General features: G+C 38.4%; 2 protein-coding genes across 4 annotated transcripts in view; one reads left to right on the top strand and one right to left on the bottom strand.

Moving 5' to 3' along the window:
- The window catches only part of LOC124805029 (GPI mannosyltransferase 2), a 256,187-nt gene that overhangs the window by 75,862 nt on the left and 167,179 nt on the right, over nucleotides 1–13,146 (bottom strand). The gene's annotated exons all lie outside the window — the stretch shown is intronic.
- Nucleotides 1–13,146, top strand: part of LOC124805028 (dual oxidase 2-like) — a 250,335-nt gene that overhangs the window by 73,855 nt on the left and 163,334 nt on the right. For both annotated transcript variants that reach the window (XM_047265439.1, XM_047265440.1), the window contains exon 11: nucleotides 3,954–4,111. In XM_047265439.1, the coding sequence (XP_047121395.1) occupies nucleotides 3,954–4,111 (158 nt within the window). The remainder of the gene's footprint in view (nucleotides 1–3,953; nucleotides 4,112–13,146) is intronic.

Here is a 13,146-nt window from a genome sequence, read left to right as displayed (position 1 = left end):
CATCATTTTGTCATTTAGATACCCTAAAACTTTATTCATAAAACCATAGATTCCTTATTTGGTTGACAGATCATTTCAGAAACCACACTGTCTTTTGTTGACAATACTGAATCTATCTAAACGTTCCAAAATTCCTGTATACATAAGATTTTGCAGTATCTTCAAAACAACTGTCAGGAGAGAAATTGGCCTGTAATTTGTAACTTTTGTTTTTTCGCCTTTCTTGAAGAGGAGTTTCACAAAAGCATATTTGAGTATATCAGATACCGTTCCTTGTTGTAAGGATGCATTGACCATGTGGCTATGTACATCACTTATAGAAACACAGCACTGTTTCAACAAAGTGTTAGAGATATTATGTACTCCAGTGGAATTTTACTCTTCAGAGAGATTATTATTCTTTCAATTTCAGATACTGTGACAAGGCTAAGATGAATCTTACCGATATTTCTGGGAGTAGTCTTTTGCATAAGACTCAACAATTTATTAACAGAGCCCTTATAGCCTATTTCTTCTGACACTGGCAACAAGTGTTTTTTTTTTTTTTTTGAAATATTGACTCTGTTTTCAGAATTGAATAAAAGATTTCCTTCATGTTCAATTTTGAATTCTTCTAAAGTTCTTTTGTTCTTGCAAGTATCCCTTCTAAAGATATTCCAAATAGTCTTCATCTTGTTATTAGAGTTATTAATTTCTTGTCCTTGTTCGTAATATAATGCTTCTGATTTTGGTATCAACTTCAGGATCTTACAGTACATTTCATAATGACCAATTCTTGTTGTGTCCTTTGACATTGTAACTGCCATTCAAGCAATCATTCTTCTTGCACTCCATATGTCACAGGAACAGAAAGAAACTCAACTGTAATGTTAAGTTCCCTCTGCCATACACTTCACAGCAGGTTTCAGGGTAAGAGTGTAGATAAAGTGTAGACATAAGAGAAAAAGAAAAGAAACAATAATGTTTAAAGGAACTGAAGGAACAAGAGGGGGAGGGGGAGGGGGACAAGCAAAAGAGAGAGAGATAGAGAGAGAGAGAGAGAGAGAGGAGAGAGAGAGAGAGAGAGAGAGAGAGAGAGAGAGAGGAGGGAAGAAAGTATGGAAAAAAATTAATGGAGGGGAAAATAAATGTAAATTAGTACATAATATCATTCAAAGAACTGCCATATAGGAAAAATAGGGGGTGGGGGGGGGGGGGGGGGGGTATGCTTATGAGAGAACACAAGTGAGATGGGATGAGACGATTTGTTGGAAAGAAGGTTGCTATGTATGTGGTTTGTCTCTTGAGGCATGTTGTAGAATCATCAGTATGAATGTGGGGACATCCATCCATATTGGTGAAATAGAGAGACTGATCAGCACATGTGAGCTGGAGCAGAAGCACTACGTGTAACTTGGGCAGCACAGTAAACCAGAAATGGCCAAACCTAGCCTGGCAGTAGTCAGCCCACCATTTTGCAAGAAGCTCACGGGCGTGCCAAGCTGTCACAAATACAGAAATGGAAAATATGAGAACCAATAAAGATTTTAGTGACACGACTGAGAAGATCAGCTCAGGGATGCCAATGTCACAGTTGCAAGTGATCCCAGACCAATGAGGCACAAATGTTCACCAGATAACAGTTCCTCAAAACTAAAATGTAATCGAATTAAGAAATGGCCACAAGATAACTGCAAAACATGGTATCACTATTTCCTTGCAGAAAAGGATCTGCTTTAACTACAGGCTGCTAATATGCTGTTGCTTGCAAACCATATATTAAAGTAATAAAAACAACAGAATCTTATAAAACTGTTCCATCACAGGCATCTTGATTTTTGCGTGTCTCATGGCAGTGATCATCACATAAGTAATGGGAACACTTCAAGGAAATGCTGAGAAACCTGAAGTGGCAAATACTTTATGATAAACTCCAGCTGTTCTGCAAAAAACTACTTACAAAGTTTCAAGGACTAGTATAATAGAGGAGTCTAGGAATATACCACAACCCCCATGTATTGTCCCCAGAGGGACAAGATTAGACTTACTACAGTTAATTACAGAGGCATTTAAGCACTCATTTTTCCCTCAGTCAAAACGCATTTATAAAACTGTATGAAATCATAATAAGTGATACAGTTGGAAGAATCCTCTGCCACACACTTTATAGTATACTAGGGAGAGGGAGGGGTGATGAAGTACCACGAAGGAATTATCTAAATGGGACAGAAATTGGTATATGTGACGTACACGTGAAGTCAAATAAATGATGAGTACAATTTCAGAAAAATTGGAAGATTTATTTAAGAGAAAGAGCCTCACAAATTGAGCAAGTCAATAACATGTTGGCCCATCTCTGGCCATTACGCAAGTAGTTATTCAGCTTGGCACTGATTGATATCTTAAGTGATATTGTTCCAAATTCTGTCCAAATGGGGCTTTAGATAATCTAAATCCCAAAGCTGGTTTGAGAGCCCTGCCCACAGTGTTTCAAACATTTTCAATTGGGGAGAGATCCCGTAACTTGCTGGCCAAGGTAGAATTTGGCAAGCAGGAAGACAAGTAGTAGAAGCCCTCACGCTGTGCAGACGGGCATTAGCTTGCTGAAATGTAAGCCCAGGATGGCTTGTCGCGAAGGGCAACAAAACAGGATGTAGAATATCGTTGAGATACTACTGTGCCATAAGTGTACCACTGGTGGCAACTTAAGGGGTCCTGTTACAAAATGAAATGGCAGCTCAGACCATCAGTCCTGACTGTCAAGCTGTATGGTGAGTGACAGTCATTTTATTATCCCACTGCTGTTTGGGGGCACCTCCAGACACATCTGCACTAGTCATAGGGGCTCAATTCAAAGTGGGACTCGGCACTGAAGACAATTTTACTCCAGTCAATGAGATTCCAGGCTGGAGATGTGTCTGGAGACACCCCAGACAGTAGTGGAATACCAACTCGACTGTCGCACACCACATAGCCAAACAATAAGGAGTGGTGGTGTGTGGGGTGCCATTCTTCTTATAGCAAGGCTGTCATCCACATCCATTTTGTTACTCTTCGAGGCAAGCCATCCTCCACTTACATTCCAGCAAGGTAATGCCTGCCCATATGTGGCAAGAATTTCTATTGCTTGTCTCCGTGCTTTCCAAACGCTACCTTGGCTGGCAATGTCACTGGATCTCTCCCCAATTTAGAACATTTGGAGCATTATTAGCAGGGTCTTCCAAACCTCTCAGGAGTTTGATGATTTAACCAGCCAATTTCACAGAAACTGGCACAACATTCCTCAGGAGAACATCCAACAACTCTACCAATCAATGCCAAGCTGAATAAACTCCTTGCATAGGGGCCACAGGTGGACCAACGTATTACTGACTTTCTTAATTTGTGAAGCTCTTTCACTTGAATAAATCATCCAATTTTTCTGAAACTGTAATCATTTGTTAGTCTGTAGATGTACAACACATCTACCAAATTACCTCCAATTCAGATAATTCCTTCTTGGTACATCATTTATTTCTGTCTTAGTGTGTATTTGCAGTGTTTGAAAGTAGATATAAAGGGCAATGGAAACAGAAAGTAATATACGAGGCAGATCACCATCTGTAAACAATAATTGTGTCACTCTGAAAAGGACTAATCTAAGAGCTTTGAATTGCCAGATTTAAATTTATAGATGATATTTAGTTCCACAGAATGATGCAAGCTAACATAAAAAAAGACTGTACTCAAAGTGACACTAGTCACATATCCCACAGACTTATAAAAGTGATACCAGTTAACATCCTGATTGAACATCACAGGTGACAAGGACAGCAGTTTGACAGGGTGGGATAGAAACTACAATCTTACGTCAAATCATTTCTCCTTTAACATGTTGTCACTCTATGGTTTCCCTTAAATCCAACTTTTATCACTGCAAGTTGCCATTAGCATTAAATTATATTTATGGTCACACAGTGTACTTTATTTTCAAGGTAGAGTATTTGGTCCCTTGGAATTTTCACGTCGTGACCTCATGGCTCTGAATATTCAACGTGGCCGAGACCACGGGCTGCCCGATTTCAACACAGCTCGACGGGCATACAAACTGGAGCCTATCGAAGACTTAACATATTTCAAAGATAAAGTACCTGTAAGTATTCAGTATAACTCACTATGTAACTGTCAGCAACAACAATTACTTTTTTGTCAAAATTCATGCACAGAGAAACCTGTTTTTTAACATTTTCTTTACAAAAATAAACAATAAACATTTGATATTTGCAATTACCAAGCAAAAATGGGAAAAGGCAATCAGTCACTTGCAATAGTTTGTAGGTAGGATGGGTCACCCGCCTTTATGTAATTATTAAACATCATTACGGCTGTCAAAAATTGTTTTATTTTTTACTTGTTGTGATTGCAACTTTGAAAATTACCTTATGACCAGAAAATAAGCCATACTTTCTATCTAAATTTCACCCTCAAAAAGTAACAGTGTGGCTTATATTTGCTACCTTCTCTTTTTACATACCTTTGCTGTAAAAAAAATATGCTTGTCTACAACAATACAACTGGTGTCTGCAACGGAAACTGTCAACAAAGCATTTTGTTAAGCAACAATGCCAACTTTTACTGGTATTTTATCAGCATTAATACTTTGTAGAATTGTAGGTCTACCAATATTTTTTGCTAGCTTATAATTTACTTTCAATTGGATACTGGTAAGAAAGCCAGTTATGATGATATGTATGACCATTTGGAGTGAAAAGCATCATCAAGACAGGGAATTTGATGCAGTTATGATGCATGCTTGCAGTCATATGTTATGCCAAAACCACAACCAACAAAGAGGCTGGAAGAAAGTATGGACTGGACAGATCTAATGTGCAATGTTGGATTGCTCAGAAGAAAAATGGAAGAAGGCAGTTTCAACAAGAAAATCATCCAGGAGACCAAAATGTGGCAAATATCTGGATCTTGAAGCTAAGGTTCGTTCCTATGTGTAAGATAAGAGAAAAGATGAGATTCCTATCTCACGAGAAGTAATCCACTGAACGCTGTGAAAATCACAAGAGTCTTAAATGTACCACAAGGAGAACTCTGTCCAAGTATTGGTTAGTGTTGTCAGTTTATGCAGAGAAATGGCCTTGCTCTCCAATGACATGCTATACTAGCACAGCTAGTGCTACACTACCACTTCCAGCGGTACATCATCCAGTTGTGAAAGTGTCACTCACAGCTTTTTCATCGAATTGGCAATGCTAGCGAAACACCAGTTCTTCCTGACATGCTGAGCAATACATGAAAGGGGCAAAAAGTATCCCATTAAAAGGAACAAAGAATGAAAAAATTGGGTAATTGTGGTGTTAGCAGTTACAGCCAATGGGAGAAATTTATCCCCTTATGTCATTCTTAAGAGAAAAACTGTGCTCATAGAAAACTTTCCTACGGGCTTAGTGATTTGCAGCCAAGAAAAGAGCTGTATAACAAAGCAACTGATCTTTGTGTGGCTGTCAACTGTTTTGAATTGCACCCTGGGGCAAGAGATTCATGCTAGTTTTGGAGCTTTTAAGGAACATCTAATTGCTGAAGTAAATGATAAACTTGCTGTAAGAAAGACAGACTTTGTCAAAATACCCAGAGGAATGACTTCAAAACTACAGGCACTAGATGTGACCATAAAACCTTCAAGGACGACCTTCGAAAAATGAATTCAGATTGGCAGCTGGAAGAAGGCCACACCCTTACACTGTCTGGTATGATTAAGAAGCCATCAGTTACTCTTCTGTGTGAGTGGGTTCTTGCTTCACAATCCTCCATATCGCCAGGTGGTTCTATAAATGTTGCATATCAAATGCACAGGATGGCAACTTCGATGATGTATTGTAGGAAGAGAATGAAGAAAATTATGGCAGTGAGGGTAATGAAGTGAATATCAGTATTTATAGTGATGAGAGTATGTAAGGCAAAATATGGTACAGTTATGTTAGGTGTCAATGTGTTGCATCTAATGTTAGAACAAATGTTTATGGTAAATAACTACATATTACATGTTAAGTACCAACAATATTATAACCGAGTGAGGTGGTGCAGTGGTTAGCACACTGGACTCGCATTCGGGAGGACGACGGTTCAATCCCGCGTCCGGCCATCCTGATTTAGGTTTTCCGTGATTTTCCTAAATCGCTCCAGGCAAATGTCGGGATGGTTCCTTTCAAAGGGCACGGCCAACTTCCTTCCCCGTCCTTCCCTAATCCGATGAGACCTATGACCTTGCTGTCTGGTCTCCTTCCCCAAAACAAGCAACCAACCAACAATATTATGAAAAAGACAGATTGCTACTCACTGTTAAGATGACACATTAAATTGCAGACAGGCACAATGAAAAGACTGTCACTCGCTGAGCTTTCAGCCAAAGCCTTTGTCAGAAAAGACAACATACACATACACTCGCATAAACAAGTACACTTCATGCACACATGACTACTATCTCCAGCCAGAATTAAATTGTACATATTTAAGTATATATGAATTTCTGGTAATTTTTCTCTTCTCAGTCAGCGTGCACAAAATATTTTTATACAAATTTCTTCCTGAAACTTCAGGAGTGCGGCTTATATGCAGTGGTGGCTTATTATCTGGCCAATACGGTACTCATCTTCAAATAGCTGGAGTGATATTGTCTCCATAACATCCATCTGCCACATTTGGTATCCACTCATCAAGTAGAACCATACAAGTTATAGTTTTGTGCTTATTTGTGTACTTATTTGTGCCTGTGTGACTTGGGCACCATTCATATGTGATTAAGTGTTTGGATTAGTGGCTGTATTTGTGCCAGTGAACATTTTTGCATTTGAGATTTGTCAATGCTGCTCACCCTCAGTTTCCCGTATTTTATATACAACACTTGAATAGTATAGAATATTTTATTCATCTTTCAATATTTTCTCATAAAACTGGCTTTGTGAAAGTTTACAGTGGAGTCAAGTTGTATACAATAATCAATTACATACATAGAAAATAAACAGGTTGTTTAAGAACCTAAAGATTTTATCACTTAGGAAAAAACATATATTATAATGATTAGTTTCTAGGAGCTTCTCAGTTGAATAGAGTTCACTGTATTTTAGTACTTTTTTAATATGCTCTTATGGTGTATATTAAACAGTTATAGTACATATACAGGCTGGGTGCTGTCATTACATCGAGACATTCGAACCTGTTTGGGTATGACAATCTGGGCGATAATTCTATCAAACATCTGACTGACTTCTTCTGCCATCTGAAAATACATTTAGCTCATTGCTCCTGAGCTATATTCCATACTGCAGACAGGGATGGAAGAAAGCAAAATATCAGTGGAGAACAACTGTTTGCTCAAACTGTTCATTAATTTATGCAATTAAAAAAGTACACCACCTAGTTTTCTGCAAAGATAATTAGCATGTACTTCCCAAGAGAGTTTTTTATCTATGAACAGTTTACTGTTTATTTTAATTTTTTGTTGCCTTTAGATTAAAAATTATTTCTTTTGTTTTTGTCTGGTTTATGCACAGCTGACTTGTTAACACCAATGATTTGTCATTTGCATCATACTGTTAGCAAGTAGACTCCGCAAACTCTCACCCATGGTTATTAGTGTCTTGTCATCAGCAAATAGTATAGTCTTATATGACATATAATTCAAAAAGTCATAACTGTGAATAGACAGCAAAAGCCCAAGAACAGAGCCTTGTGGTATTTCTCGTTTTATTGTAAGTATTATTGATCTCTGCTTATTTGCATGCACAAGCTGTAACCTACTGCTTAAATAAAATTTGAATAAACTGAAGATTGCTGAAGTGTAGCCTTCATCCAATCGGCAGTGTGGGGGTGGGCATTACTGTGCAACAAGATGATTGTGTCTGACAGACCATAGGCAAACAGCAAAGCCAACAGTGGAAACATCCCACATCTCAACTGTGAAAGAAATTCAAAGCTGTTAGCACAAGTTCCGGTAAGGTCATGATGACTTCCTTCGACTGCAGAAGCCCTCTGCTCATAAGTTCCTTGAGTGTGTAACAACAATCACTGCACAGCATTATGAAGCCACTCTGTAGAAACTAAGATGAGCCACGAAGTCAAAATGGCCAGGACTGCTGTCAGATGGACTCATCGTAATGCACAATAATGCCTGTCCCACACTGCCGAACGGATGGAGGCCACGCTTCAGCGATTTGGTTGTCAGTTATTGCAACATTCTCTGCACACCCTGGGTCTTTCACTGTATGATTTTCATATCTTTGGCGACCTGAAGAAAGACATGCATGGACACTGGTTTCAGTTGGATGAGGAAGTGCAACAGTGAGTGCGGTTGTGGATCCATCAGCGACTGACTGCATTCTACATTACAGAAACTGGTCATCTTGTCTTCTAGTGAGATAACTATCTTAATGTGAGTGCTGATTACTTATGAATAGAACCATTTCATGGTCCCACTGTGGCGGGTGTTTGGTTTATTTCACTGTCCCTTATAGTACCTGCTGACGGTAAGAGAAGTGGCATTTTGCTTTCCTATATAATTAATGATGAAATTACTAAGTCCAAAATGGGATAAAATTTTCATACACCAGTATTGGCTTTCCTATCATTGCAGCACAGCAAACCATACTGCAAATGATGTGTCTTGGCAAAATCTTGGCACTATACCATTGAAACTGCATGTTTTCGGAATATTCAAGTCTTAATATATTATCCAACAAATATGGCTCGTTAACTTCTGAAACACTGAAATTACAATGTCAGCTGCTCAATTTGCTGCTGTCAGCCAATTGCAGTGACCACAGGACACAACCAATTACAGCGAGCACAGTACATGTGATATAGTCAACCAAGGATGACACGACTATTTCGTCATGAATTCGTACATTATAGAAATAAGAAGAATTATGCTTTCACATATAATTTTGGTTGTCACGAATATTTGACACTTTTTATCCAGAAATGCCATTAGTTTAGGTTGTAAGAGCACAGCTTAAATTCCTATTCTTGTTTGTGAGAAATATTTTGCTGTTTTACTCCAAATATGTTGTGGTTTATCCTGACTTCCACTTCCATGGGTATGGTTAGGCTTGGAAACACAACTTACATTGCTGGGAATGAAGCAATGTCATTCATATTCCTTGTTGTTATAAATATTTGCCTGCTGTTCTCCAAATAGGTTGTGATTTCCAGGAGTGTGGTTAAGCTGTTCTATTCCAACTATCTTGCAATTTCCGAGGGCTAGGCTGGGACACAAGAGCACAGCTTGAATTTCCACAAAAAAAAAAAAAAAAAAAAAAAACCTGGTGTGTTGACAAGAAAGTATAGCCCTAGGTCTGGTTTAGGTTGAAAGTGGACAGTCTGGTTGTGAGTTGCCAACAAATGTGAAAGCAAAAATTCTGGTGTGGTGACATGATCAGTAGTACAGCTCGAGGTCTAGGTTAACTGTTTGGTTGCGAATTGGCGAAACCTCTCAAATATGAAAGGAAGAAATCTGGTTGTGTTGATACAGTGACCTACAGCTTAACCCAAGGTCTAGGTTAAATTGGAAGATAACACTTCATGAAGTGGCAAAACCTATGAATATAGAAGCAAAAATCCCGGCTGTGGTGGCAACACTTATCTTTAGTTTGGGGCACATCAGTGAAACGTATAATCTTGCTTGTCATGAATAATCAGCTATTTTCCTGAACATGTCACAATTTCTGAGGGCGTGGATAGGCTGAAAACTAGGAGCACAGCTTCAACTGATGGAGACAACTATTTGTTATAACCTAGAGTATAAATTTGCTGTTTCATGAAACTGACGGTATTTAAGCAGAGGTATAGCTTGTAGCTAGTTTGTAGCATACCCCTAGCACTCACAGGTGAAATGTGGTGTTATCATATGACCAGTGTCAATACCATATTGAACATTATGACTTATCATGAAATTTGGGCCCATTTAAAGGTGAGTATCATTTGCCTAGTCATAGTTCAGTCTAGAACATGGAGTTATGGGTGCCTTCCATGTGATGCTGCAGTTTATATTTTAAGCAAAGCCAACCAATCATGATGTTGGTGGAGCAAAACATTCTACCTTAAGCAATGGACAAACACTTTGTAATTGTTTATCAAACAAGGACTCTTTCCATTGTTGGTGCTGCCGTACATAGTCCCACGGTCAGTGTGCAGTGCACATCCGCAAACGATGAACTGAAAAATCGCTGGCTTCTTCACCATGTTGGTCTCCATGTGTTATATGACAATTGTAAGGCTTGTTACAAATTTCAGCACATCTTTGTGTATAGTCACTGACCATTTTTCCTTCCATTGTGAATTCTGTATCAAGTAGGCAATGAAATATTCATAACAATTAGGATAACCAAGAGTCATCATAGAAATAGACAAGGCGAAATTTGGGAAAAGGAAACATGATGCAGCCCATGAAATACGTGGAAACTGGGTGTTCAGTAGAGTTCAATGAGGGCAGAAATAATGCTTCCGTGAGAATGTTAAATTTTGGCCCAACTGAATGTTGATAAGAATAACAAAGACAACATTTTTCGTGGGCTGACAATTGTTAGTGACTGCTTCAGCTCATACAAAACTTTTGTTACTGAAGGTTTTCAGCATCTTAGTGTGATCCATAGTTTGAACTTTGTAGATCTGAAACATTGTTCCATTCACAAACAGAACGTGAAGAGAATGTGGTGGGACATCAGAGGTGCCATCCCACAATATCTCAGACAGAACAAATGTTTCTTGGGTTACCTAGCTGAGTACATATTGTGTTGAGCAAGAAAGAAATATTATACCACTGTTTGGTGAGGAGGGAAAATTTCACTGCAACTATGATGCAGTCATTCTTTTGATGAATGCTGCAAGCGCAATTAGTAATTACAATTCTGTGTCTTTTGGGGAAACCGGTGCTTCCACTGTCCTAAACATTAAAAGGTATGTTATAGCACTGTTTTGGGTACTGTACACTATGTATTTTACTTTGGAACATCTACTTTATTCCAGTTTGATGCTTAAAATTTTTTTGTTGTTTGAGTGTTTGCACATCAAAAATGTGGTGATGTGACTGCCCAATTACATCACATGTTATGTATGTACTCTGATTCTGTGCTGTGATTGGCTGCCAGGATCTTGTCTCCTGTTCTCTGATATTGTGTTGTGATTGGCTGATGAGACCACGTGTCATGTGCTCTAATTATCAAAAAACACATTGCAATCTTGTGTTCAGAGTTTCTGAAGCTATTGTGTAGTATTTGATGGATTTTGCAGTAATCATACTTGTTATTCCAAAAATATGCAGTTCAGTGATACAGCATGTTAAAGATCTATTCAAGATATAACTTTTTTCCATTTGTTGTACTACAGTGCCAGAAAGCCCAATACTGATGATTTAAAAAAAAAACCGTACCCAAAATAGTTTTCTATTTTGAAACTGTTCGTTTGTATATCGAGTTGTGAATGTCATTTAAAGTGATTAGTGTCCAGGTAAATTTCTCATTTGTTTGTTTTGCATGAGTGAGTGAGGTTTCTATATCTACAGTAGAACTACTGAGTGCAGTGGTGGTGCTACCATTATTACTAAGCATTCATTGTGAGTACCACAGTCAATATCGAGACACTTTTCTTTATTGATATTTGTAATTTCCTTTTTAATGAAATTGTAGACTACTCCTTTACATTCATTTCTGGAATTTGAAATATACTCATCATTTGCACTGCGCTTACCATTATTTGATTTTGGACCTGCAGTGGTTTTTTATAATTATGTAATTTTCCCTATCCCAGTCATTTTTATGAGGCTTCTCTCTCAGAATTAGTAGCAGCATTCTGAGTATGTTAATTTGTGAAGTGCACCACTTGTTGGTATGATACTGCCTATGTGTATTATTAGTGTGGTACATTTTGTTTACAGTGGGCTACGTCTTTTCTAGTATGTCCTTAATCTCTGTAAGAAAAATGGAAAGGCACTTATCAATTGTTTTATTATTATCATCCACTGTTACTCCCAGGTTACTTGTCTTGGTCCAGTATTAAGAGCTGAATTTTCTGTTTGAAGCCATTGACTTGTATGATACAATATGCCTAATTCTATAACATCACATTCAAGAGTGTCTCTGTATACAATACTAATTACAAAGGGTGCCCAAAAAGTTTTGCACGGTTGTCTCTAATTTTTTTTATTTTTTACAGGACGAGAATGAAATTTTTTGTGAACATACTTGAAACATACATCGAGCCTACTCAATGTAGCCTCTATCAGCAGTGACGCATCTGGCCAAACGTTCTTTCTACGATATAAATGCACTTTGGTAAAATCCTAGGGATTGACTTTTACACCATCGCTTGACACAGGAAATAAGGTCTTTCTCACTATCAAATGTTTTGCCACGCAGGTGGGCCCTCAGACGACCAAAGGGGTAAAAATCAGACGCAGCCGAGTCCAGACTGCAGGGAGGATGAGGAACAATTTTCCAACCCATTTCCTGATTTTCGCCTGCATCATAAGGGCTGAATGCAGTTTGGCATTGTCATGGTGTAGTCTGGTAAGCTGTGCCTGAAGCTGTGGTCTGTGGGTCTTGTCCTATTACACACAGTAAAGGTCCCGGTTAATTGCTAAGCCAGGTTCCAAAAAGTCACTGCCGTCGATGGTCTACCACATTGTGGATTGTCCAGTAGAGAAATCACCTTCTTTAAACCCCTACAACCACCGCTGGATATTGCTGTGACCCACTGTGTCCTCGCCATAAACAGGGAGCAACTTCCTGTGAATCGATGTGGGAGAGTCATCGCCGGTCTTGAAGAGGAACTCCATCGCCGACCGCTGTCGCAACCTGATCTACTTCACGTTTCATTATGGCTAATCCATAAATAAAAGAAAATGCTTTCATACACCAACTTATAGCTAAATGTTATAAGTATGTTCACAAAAAATCTCATTCTCCTCCTGCAAGAAATAAAAAAAAATTAGAGACAACTGTGCAAAACTTTTTGAATGCCCTTTGTATGTTATAAAGATATGCATTCAGTCAAGTGGGCTTATCATTGAGACAATTAAGAGTTCAGCGTCTTTGTTGGTTATAGCACAACTTTTGAATGACCAACTTTTCCTTGGATTATTTCTTACTTTTAGTAATCACACCACACAATGGAGAAAACGCATTT

The sequence above is a fragment of the Schistocerca piceifrons genome, chromosome 7 (genome assembly GCF_021461385.2).
Source record: "Schistocerca piceifrons isolate TAMUIC-IGC-003096 chromosome 7, iqSchPice1.1, whole genome shotgun sequence".
Taxonomy (NCBI): Eukaryota; Metazoa; Arthropoda; class Insecta; order Orthoptera; family Acrididae; genus Schistocerca; species Schistocerca piceifrons.
This window is presented reverse-complemented; position numbering and strand designations above follow the sequence as displayed.